A 10,184-nucleotide genomic window follows, 5' to 3' on the forward strand; every position below is an offset into this window, starting at 1 on the left:
TCACGAAAAACACCCGTCTAGCTGAATCCACTATGAAAAATTTCCCCCACTCTTTATCTGTGCCTAAATCAAAACGTGGATTCCATGAACAAAGCTTCTTTCTTAGAACTGCACGCCTGTGGAACTCTGTTCCATCTGCCTGCTTCCCACCTGACTACAACTTGGATGGTTTCAAGTCCAACGTTAACAAATTCCTAATGAACCACCCCCTTAAGTAAACACTTCATCAAATCTTCACACTAACGTAATGTACTTGCAATAACCTTTATCCCTGAGTGGCTTCCGGGCCTTGATAAGTGGTGATCATTGTGTAAAAAAAAAAAAAAAAAAAAAAATAATGGTTATATATAACTTTTATTCCTCCTCTTTCATTTGTGTGTATGTATGTATATATATATATATATATATATATATATATATATATATATAGCCGCACTGATGAGCTGCGAAACAGTATTGTATGTGGAGGACTAAAATATATATATATATATATATATATTAGATCATCTAAGGGACATGCAACTCATGAAATCGTTGTGTAAAATTCACTCTTTGCTGCAATGCAACCATATTTGACACAAATAAACTTAACTAAATGTCCACCAAGTTTTTGTCACGAGTGTCCAAGTCTTTATTTTATTGCCAACACTAATGATCATGTCATCAGTACATGTTATGATTCTGAATGAACCGAACAGACCGGACTTGATTTTTATCTGTGGGATTATTTCAACGATAATCTCTTTTAAAGCAATCCCCAGACCTTTTTTGGACTGAGGAGGACCATCACAACCCAATCAGGGAAGTATCAAGAGGTGTCACAGGTATTGACAACTTGACATTGTATCCAGGTGTGCTTACCATCGAACGATATTTACCTCTCTCTCACTGTGGAGAGGATGTGACATAAGGTTGGAAGGTGGAAAAATGTAGGTGCTCATAAAGAATGAGTAATTCGGTCCTGCAAACATGACTGAGTAGCCCTGTTGGCATTTCTCAGTGAGGGCGCCTCGGGCAACAAGTGATAAACTTTCCTTCTCCTGAAAGCTGGGAGGCAAGGCCTGGGAGGGTAGACCTACTAGGACTACACAGAACATTTTGCAGGAGTCAGACAGCGACAGGCCACCAAAACGGCCTAGTTTCTGTCTGACTGACTGTTGAGGTTGGAACCTTGACTAATATTAACTGCAAACGATAATAAAACAAGACTGTTGGAGATTCAGGACTGAGACTTGGTGGACAAGTCAGACACAGGCCAAATTTTTACCAAGTATTGTTGGATTGGAGAGATTTGAATTTTTATTAACGATTCCATGTGTAGTATCCTTTCTTTAAATTTTTTTTCCCCCCTGCGGGGTAGGGGTCATTCAATATAGATATATTTTTTAAAAATAAATATTATTTTTATATCTAGAGACACTAGTGTTTCATGCTTATGCAATCATCAGTGTAGGAAGTGATAATTACTGCTGGTCGAGAGATTAGACTGCATCTATACATATATTTATGATATATATGGTTTCTTTAGAAATGCAAATAAAAAATGTATTACAATGGCGACTCGTATCTTAATCTGACTTGCTCTATTGTTCTTGTTGTCAAAAGTTTTAATTAAATTGCGTTTTTGTGTTTCAGGCATCCTGTTAATTGAGGTGACATCTTTTAATGAGCCTCTGAGAAATGGTTATCCGTCAAAAGTCATAGTTTATGGAGACAAAATCCGACAGTCGACAAAATTACTGAAAAACGTATGAAAGAGATGCACCGTCATGGTTGTCAGTTTATGCACGGCACTAGAAATTAAACTGTAACAAGGTTTCGAGTGTTTCTCGACATCTTTTGAACCAACGTGTTTCAGGTTAAAACATTACGTACTTAATGTGTCATGTCAGAATTAGTAAAAATTCCAAAAATGTTGTAGAAAAAAAATTACAAGTAAAAATAGTTTATCAAATTTTAGTTTTATCGCCTCTGCCTGTTCTACAAATACTTTAATGGTGAATGCTCCGACGAACTGCAAACACTTGTACCCCCTCGACGTAAATACCCCCGATCAACCCGACAAGCAGCAAAATCCCATCCCTTCACAGTTGAGATCCCTAGATGTAAGGGAGCCTTCTACTCCAGTAATTTCTTCCCCAGAACCGCTAGACTTTGGAATTCCCTTCCAGGTTCCTGCTTCCCCAACTGTACTGACATGCAGAAGTTCAAGTGTAATGTGAACCGACATCTTGCTGCCCAACTTCCCACATAGTACCCCTGTAGATTATGTCCCTGATAGTAGCCCTCTACATCTAAGTGGCAACGTGCCTTGTTTGGGTGAAAATGTAATAAAAAAAAAAAATAGATAATAAAATTTAAAAAAAAAAGGTTTTTAACATGAAACAGTTCAGACCAATTCTGTATGGAATATTGGATTATCTCCCTTGATTTTTATTGACTTAAATTAAGAATTTGCCATTTATAAAAAAAAAAAATTGTTGCAACGTAATTGTGGATGATTCGTTGAATACATCTAGCACAACTTCTGGATCATTTTTATAAATTTTTTGTGAATTTATATTAATTTCGCGATGACACATAAGTGTGTAATGTTTTCACTTGAAAAGTGTCGACTTAAAAGATCACCAATTTAAACAAGCATAAAATTTTATGCGATTATTTTTTTAAATTTTTTTTCTCGTGTTCCAATTGCACACTTTTCTATTTCACATTCTCCATTTCTCTGTAAATTTCTTGTGCTATGTACAAACTAATGGATGGGGTGGTGGGTCTCTATTCGTGATGGTACAATTCCAAAATTTTTTCCTGATTTCGATTCCTTTTAAAATCTCTAAATTTACCAATTTTTTTTTTTTTTTTTTTTTTTTTTTCTTTGAATTTTTTGGAATACCGTAAAAACCCATAAAATATGTGTATATGTATTTTGGCAAACGCAAAAATATACTTCTGGAGGGTTTTCTGTACATTTTAGTTTCAGTAACAGTTTAAAATTAATAACTGTTTATCATTAATATCAGCAATAGGAAATTGTGACACAAAAACAAAAATGAAGGAATCGTTTTTGACATCGGAAATAGGCACAAATTTTTCGCAATTTCAATACCTCAAAATGTTCCGATTCTGATACCCATTACGATTGTCTCAACGCTAGTCTTTTATTCTGCACGTTTGTTTAGCTTATGTATTAAATTTGCTGACATTACACGCAATCAAACATTTCTGTAGAAAAAAAAATAAATAAATCTTGTGCACTAAACCTCAACATGCGGTTCAAAAATGTACCGACCCTTTAAATAGTGATGGGACGATTCCAATATTTTTCCCGATTCCGATACAATTACTGATTCTGTTTTAAATTCTCTATTCCAATACAATTACCGATTCCGATTTTTTATAAATCGCTAATTATTTAACTATAAGATTATTTTCTTTGATTTTCGTAAAAACATGTTAAATATGCAGATATTTTCGTAAACGTCAAATTACACTTGTGGAGGATGATCTATAGATTTTAGCTTTACTGGTATTTTAAAATCAATAAATATTTGTTTTTATCATTATTACCAGCAATGGAAGATTTTGGTTTAAACAAAATCAAATAAAATAAAATAATAAAAAAAAAAAAACAATTAAAAGAATCGTTTTGGCATCGAAAAATAGGCACCAATTTTTCCAATACTGATTCTGATACCCCCAAATCTTCTGATTTTTCTGATTCCCGATTCCAATTAATCGTCCCAACACTATTCTTAAATAATCGACTATATAAAAAAATTTAGTATAAATTACATCCAGCTTCTACACAAAGGGGAAACCGAAGATATGATTATTATTTTGACCTTGACCTTGTTTGCAAAAAAACGCAAACTATAGACCATATTTTGACGCATCACGCCTAATAACTTTTTTCCAAACTTCATGATAATCTATTAGTTTAGGTGTGAATCCCATACCTACAAATATATACTCACAACTCGCTTTATGAAGGTAGATAATCCAATTTTGTCTCCATAAACCATAATATAATCTTTTAGCGGGTAACATATATATATATATATATATTTTTTTTTTTTTCATAGTTCATTCGAAAGATATTTCAGAGTCCAATTGAACAAGTCGGATTTAGATATGTTTTTAATTGCCTTTGTAATACATTTGTTTTTTGTCCAGAATTGTCCTTATATTAAAAAACAAAATATAGAAAAATCTGTATGATGTGCAAAATATCATATTCCAAAAATCATGTATATTGATCAAGTACTTTTATTTTTCAAATATGAAAATGAAATTTTATGAGTATCTGATATGCTCACCACTTAAGAAAAAAAAAAAAAATCAAGAAACAAAGGGATATAATTCATATTAGATTTATGTTGTAATGCTTTACAAATTCCTATTAATTTCTTATGTTTTTAATAAATTGATCAAGTAATTTTATTATGATTTTTGGAATATGATATTTTTGGCATGAGTACGTACATCATAAAGAGTTCTTTTTTTTTTTTTTTTTCTTAATATAAGGGAATCTGGCCAGGAACTTTTTTTTTTTTTTTAATATTGGAGAAATTTTCTGACCTTAGTGTATAATTTTTTTTTTTTTTTTTTTTTTTTTAATGGGGGTTGGGGTGCCAGGAAGGAGAATGCTTGCAGTGTTCTTCTTCTTCCATTACGCAAAGCTCCATTGTTGACGCCTCGTCTTTCTCTGTTGTTCCAGCTGCTCAGTGCTGAAATGAGCTTCCCCCATCGTGTAAGGGGGCAACAGCAGCCAGAACTACCGTCACCTTTAAAACAAGAATGAAGATGCAACACAAATGATGAGAGAGAGAGAAAAAAATAAAAAAAATAAAATACTAACAGCTTTCTACTACTACTACTACTACTCCGTTGAACAACTCCCTCTTCTTCTCCTTCTACTCTTCCATGGTATATTCTTGACCCGGCGTTTCTTCAACATTAGATGTTAGTGGCTAACATGATTCTCTTTACTCTGTGTCGTTTTGATGTTGTCCTTTTTTTTCTTTTTTCTCCCCCCCCCCTTTTTTTTTCTGCAAGACTGGATTTAGGTCTTAAGAAGTTGGGGTCTCTTAGTTAAATCCCTAGATTATTTGTGCTTTGTTTCTTTCTTTCTTTTTTGTTTTTTCTTTTTTGTTTGTTTCTTTGTTTTTTTTCTTTGTTTTTTTTTTGTTTTTTCTCCTTTTTTAATTAAATTTCTTTCTGAATTATCTCTTACCCTTTGAAAAAAACAATAGTTTTTTTTGTTTGCTTTTTGTTTTGTTTTTAAATTTTTTAGATGAGGATAGATTATTCATATTATTTAGACTACTGTTCTCATCTTGAGTGTCATGTTTACAACATTTGGTCGATGTCACTTCCAATTTTCTTAAGTTTAAATGTTAATGAACGATAGATTAGTGTGAAGTATGTTTTTAAAACTTTCTGTTCCTTAACTTTCCATTTTTATTTGTTTCGTATTATTTGTTTAATCTAACATTTGTTTTATTTTTAAATGAAATGTTTTATTTGTTAAATCAATTTACTGGCAAAATTTATACAAGGGTAATTAATCTGGTATTGCTGTATTAAAATTTTGTTGCCTCCTGTGGTGGAGAAATCATTTACTTAGGCACCAAGAACTGAACATTAACAATCAATGTACGATCGTTTCTGAGATGATGCAATTTTTTATATTTCAATAAAATCTCAACACCGGGATTAGACATCAAATATACCTGTGGCCCCTTACCGAGTATTTCAACACTCGTGCCCCTCCCCCTGCATTTCAACAAAAAACAATGCAGATTTTATTTTATGTTGTTTTAGTTTTTTCTAAAATTATAAATCAAAGTGCATATTTTGCTGAAATTGATACACTTGTGGAGTTTGTGTGACTAGGCGTCTTCTGTCCGGCTCCGTCTTGTACACTGCAAGATGAATATCATTCCTCGCCTCAAGATTGTTTCTGGACTTTATTTTAAATGGTCACTAGTTCAGAAAATCCATATTTTCAAAAATTTGTTATAGCGGATTGTATGAGCATTACATATGCTGTCTTGCTGAGTAGAGGATGCACGTCCTGAATGGGCAACCAAAAGTTGGACAGGTCTTTGTTACTAAAGGCCAGCTTCATTGCTTTTGAAACCTTGAACTCTATCAGCTCTTCAGCTTCATCTTCAATAAGTTCAATTTCAGTTTTGAAAGGGTCTCTGTGCCATGGAAGATCCATTGGTGCTTTGTCAAAGTAAGATTTGAAATCCGGCGAGGAGAATTCAAGATGTCCAATGATGCAACTTTTGATGCTGATAGGAAGTTCAATCCTTTGCTTTTTTTAATTTTTCAGATGAGGATTGATGATTCATATTATTTGGATTCATCAGACTACTGTTCTCATCTTGTGTCTCATTTATTTCACGGGGGATAACCTGCTAAAATAAAGGGTTCTGTTTGAAATTTTGTGCAGATTCTCAAGTTTGACAGAAACATCACAAAATTCGACAAGATACACCTGAAGGTTGAGGGCTACATTAATCGAAATGTGAAAATGACACTCCAGATGAAAATATTTAAGTTGACGAAAGTGAAAGAAACGAAAACTCACCGTACGAAAACACCTGCGAATCAAACTGAGTACAACAAAAACACACAATGACTTTTCAAATGCATGGTATACAGCAAATCAAGAGAGGAAACAAAACAAAACGCGTATAATTTAAAAAATGGCCGGTAAATAAGGAGACAACAATTAACAAGTGAGCAGAAAAGAAAAGCGTGGCAAATAGAGTTGCATAAAAAGTTGTGTAAACATAAACGAAAACACAAGTCGCAAGAGAATGACCAGAATTGTAAGTTTCAGAATTCCTATTTGGATCTTGCGTTTTTTCTACAGAATTCTACCAATATGGAAAGGATTTGACTACGTTTTTCAAGTATTTTCAGGATTTACTAGGATTATACTAAGACTTAATTCTCAACGAAAGTTTTACTTTGTTGGATTTCTAAACAGCTGCGGTATTGTCGCTTTCCGAACCCCTACTCCAAACATTGTACTTGAATTGCATAAATAGGTTCAATCCTCTGTATTTGCAAATGCTTGTCCAAGAAAGGAAACCAGGCTGTGGACCAGACCTCGAATTGTGCCTTTTAGACTTCAATTTGATAAGATGGTCCAGCAATTTTGTCTTGAATATTACTGATGGTCATATAATGGACTTGCAAATGATTCCAGTGATTTGTGTTTATTTGTTTACGCTGTTATGGGTTTATGTTTATGTATGCATGCGCAACTTGAAGTTGTAAACCGGATGTTGGGTTACAACCCCCGTTACAAAGTCATTTGAGTTGTATAATTATATAGATTGAAATATTTCTGGTTACGTGTTCTCATACATTTTTGTCTCGTGCTTTGAACAGATGGATTCCATCGATAAGGTTAATTGACCGAAACGTGACATTAATGCTCAACATGAGAACAGTCGTCTTAAGAATCAAAAAAAATATGTAAACAAACCCTCATTTATTTAATTACAAGCAAACAAAAAAAAACAACAAAAAAACTACTTGCCATCCATTAATCTAACTTTTTTTAATGTATAACCGTGGTCCTAGATATGACCTTAAACTATATCCGATGGTGAGGCCCCAGCTTGCGGGCTTTGTGGAGTGTGGAGCCACCCTTTAATTGCCATTGCTCCCCTAAAGTGGTAGTACCTGTTAGGGTCCCAACTATGGGTTAAATAGAAACCAACTTGAAAAAAAAAAAAAATATATATATATATTCTATTAAAAACTTTTTCAAAGTAACTGGATTCGGCATTAACTAACCTGAACAGGGTTGATATGCCGTAAAACAAAAACAACCAACATCAATGTATAACTTGCTTGACATACTCGTAGCTTTAATATTAATATATTTACAAAAGAAAATTTGCTTTCATTTCAATTATCTCCCTTGAACATCAATTATATTTTAAGGCTTTGACAATTTATCTTTTTTCTTTCCTTGATGAATCACTTTTAATTTTTACACTGGCAAAACTATTGTACATATAAGTGATCCAAATGTAGGCTATATTTAATTTATTCAGTTTTATGCAAAAGCAGAAAAAGGGAGGGATAAAAACCTTTTCTGAAAAATCCGGATGCTTCTGTTTTTTGTGAAATGTTAATAGGTATTCGATATCAATTAATAAATATTATCCCATGTTTTTAGGTTCTTTCAAAGAGTCATTAGGGGCCAAATGCGTTGGATTTGATCCATGTGTCATTAGACAACAATAAATCAAAATTTCTTGAATTTCAATTTCTCAAGACTCGTTAAGTTTAATCTGTAAATTCTAGACATTTTCTAGAAACAAAAACATTTGAATAAGGATTCTAGACATAAGATTTAGTATCATTATATCTTGATTTTAATCTTTGAAGTTGTGTAAAACTTTTGTTCAGAGGATTAATTTTACCTGTCTTAGTACTGATATTCTAATCTATCATAAACTGTATTCCTGTCTGTCTGTTGACAATTTGATTATGTACAAAAGGTTTCATAAATAGATTTTCATACTGAAAAGTGGTCTGCATATTTTCGTGGTACACATAAGTCAAGATGCCACCTTGACAATCAGTCCGACAGACACTAGTCCATTTCGGTGGCCTTCTTGCTGTTTTTTTTGCAAAACATTTTGTGTAGCCCTAGGAGGTTCACCCTCCCAGCTTTCAGGAAGAGCAAGTTTATTGCGTGTGTTAGGCACTCTCACAGAGGAATGCTAATGGGGCTACTCGTGTATATTTTGTAGGGCCGAAGTACTCTTCTTGGAGCACTGACTCCTTGTCCCACTTTCTGACCTTGTCACATCTCGTGATGAGAGAAACGTAAATATCTGATATTTACTCATTTTCATTCTAGAATGATTTCTATATATGCGATTTATTCAAAGGAAATCTGTATTTAGAAAGTAATCTCATTTGTATATTACATTAAAGAAAATCTATTTTAATAATTAGCGCGATTTTTGTTTATTGTAATAGAATCGTTTTAGAAAAATTAAAGTTGATTTAATTTAATTTTAATTTAGTTTATATTTTCAATTATTATTACCAATACCAGTTTCCTTCAAAAACAAGTTTATTTAGTTATCAGTTATTTCCCTCTTTAAGCTATGAGAGTTATTTCCTCTTTTAATTTTCATAAACAAAAATGATGCAATTTAACATCTTTCAGGAAAACTGTAAGAAGTTAGGATATTTGGTGTATGTTAAATAGTATGTGACTAAATCCTCTGCCTGCCAATATGTTTCAACAATTATAAAATTGGTTGTTACACTTCTAAAACAGAACTTTCCGTACAGCTTCATACCAAACCGAACCATTATTTTATTAGATTCTGTAATAGTTGTATTTGTCTTTTTAATAAAAATAATTTTTTTTTTTTCTATTTTCAGACGATGGCTTCCTCACGGGCAATGGTCTAAAGAGTAAAAGTCCTCAAAAATTGCAGACTTGATGACAAATGTTGTCACCATTTTTTTTTTTTTTCTTCCACCCATTTTTTTTTTTCGTCTCTTCTAAACCAAGACGTTTATTTTTTCTTTCATCCTGGTTGAGTTCATCAACTTACTTTTCAACAAATGCTCAAAATATTCAACAAGTTCAAATCATTGGAACTTTTTTGATTTGCAACTACGCGTTCTTTGAAAATTTAAAAACAATTTTTTTATTTTTTTTTGCATGGATCCCCCCTCCCCCTCCTCCAACAGCAAAAAAATTGTTAATGTTACAAACTAACCTGTTCCAATTTTCATAGTCTATATTTCAGAAGATTTAATTCTTTCTTTCTCTTCCTGGAACTTTCTTTCTTGCAATGCTGAAGAAATTGGTCAGTTTGGCATCGGATAAAACCACTTTGAATTTTGATTTTTTTTTTTTTTTTTTTCTTTTTTTTTTTTTTAATAAAGATATGAAAGATCGTTTTACTAGATATGATTGAAGGAAGACCAAAAATGTCATTTCGTATATAACTACTTACAAAGATTGGTTAAAGTCCAAAATAGTTAACATTCAATAACTCATAATAAAATTTTTTTTTAAATCAACATAATATATCATGAAATTCTCTACCCAACTTTTAAGTTTTAACATTTGCACACTTTTTTCTTGTAGAAAATCTGTCATCTTAACAATCGACTGTTAA

At 32.4% G+C, this 10,184-nt stretch overlaps 1 protein-coding gene across 4 annotated transcripts in view; it reads left to right on the plus strand.

The window, feature by feature from the left end:
* Positions 1 to 9,907, plus strand: part of LOC145254684 (flotillin-1-like) — a 156,346-nt gene extending 146,439 nt beyond the window's left edge. For 2 of the 4 annotated variants that reach the window (XM_080113334.1, XM_080113335.1), the window contains exon 12: positions 4,718 to 4,851. In XM_080113334.1, the coding sequence (XP_079969460.1) occupies positions 4,718 to 4,801 (84 nt within the window). In that variant the 3' untranslated portion in view covers positions 4,802 to 4,851. Of the gene's footprint in view, positions 1 to 4,717; positions 4,852 to 9,435 lie in introns of those variants that run through there. The other 2 variants (XM_080113337.1, XM_080113336.1) reach the window with 1 other exon arrangement.
* Positions 9,908 to 10,184: the final 277 nt, after the last annotated feature.

The sequence above is a fragment of the Euprymna scolopes genome, chromosome 30 (assembly GCF_053919585.1).
Source record: "Euprymna scolopes isolate OS-2025 chromosome 30, ASM5391958v1, whole genome shotgun sequence".
Classification (NCBI taxonomy): Eukaryota; Metazoa; Mollusca; class Cephalopoda; order Sepiida; family Sepiolidae; genus Euprymna; species Euprymna scolopes.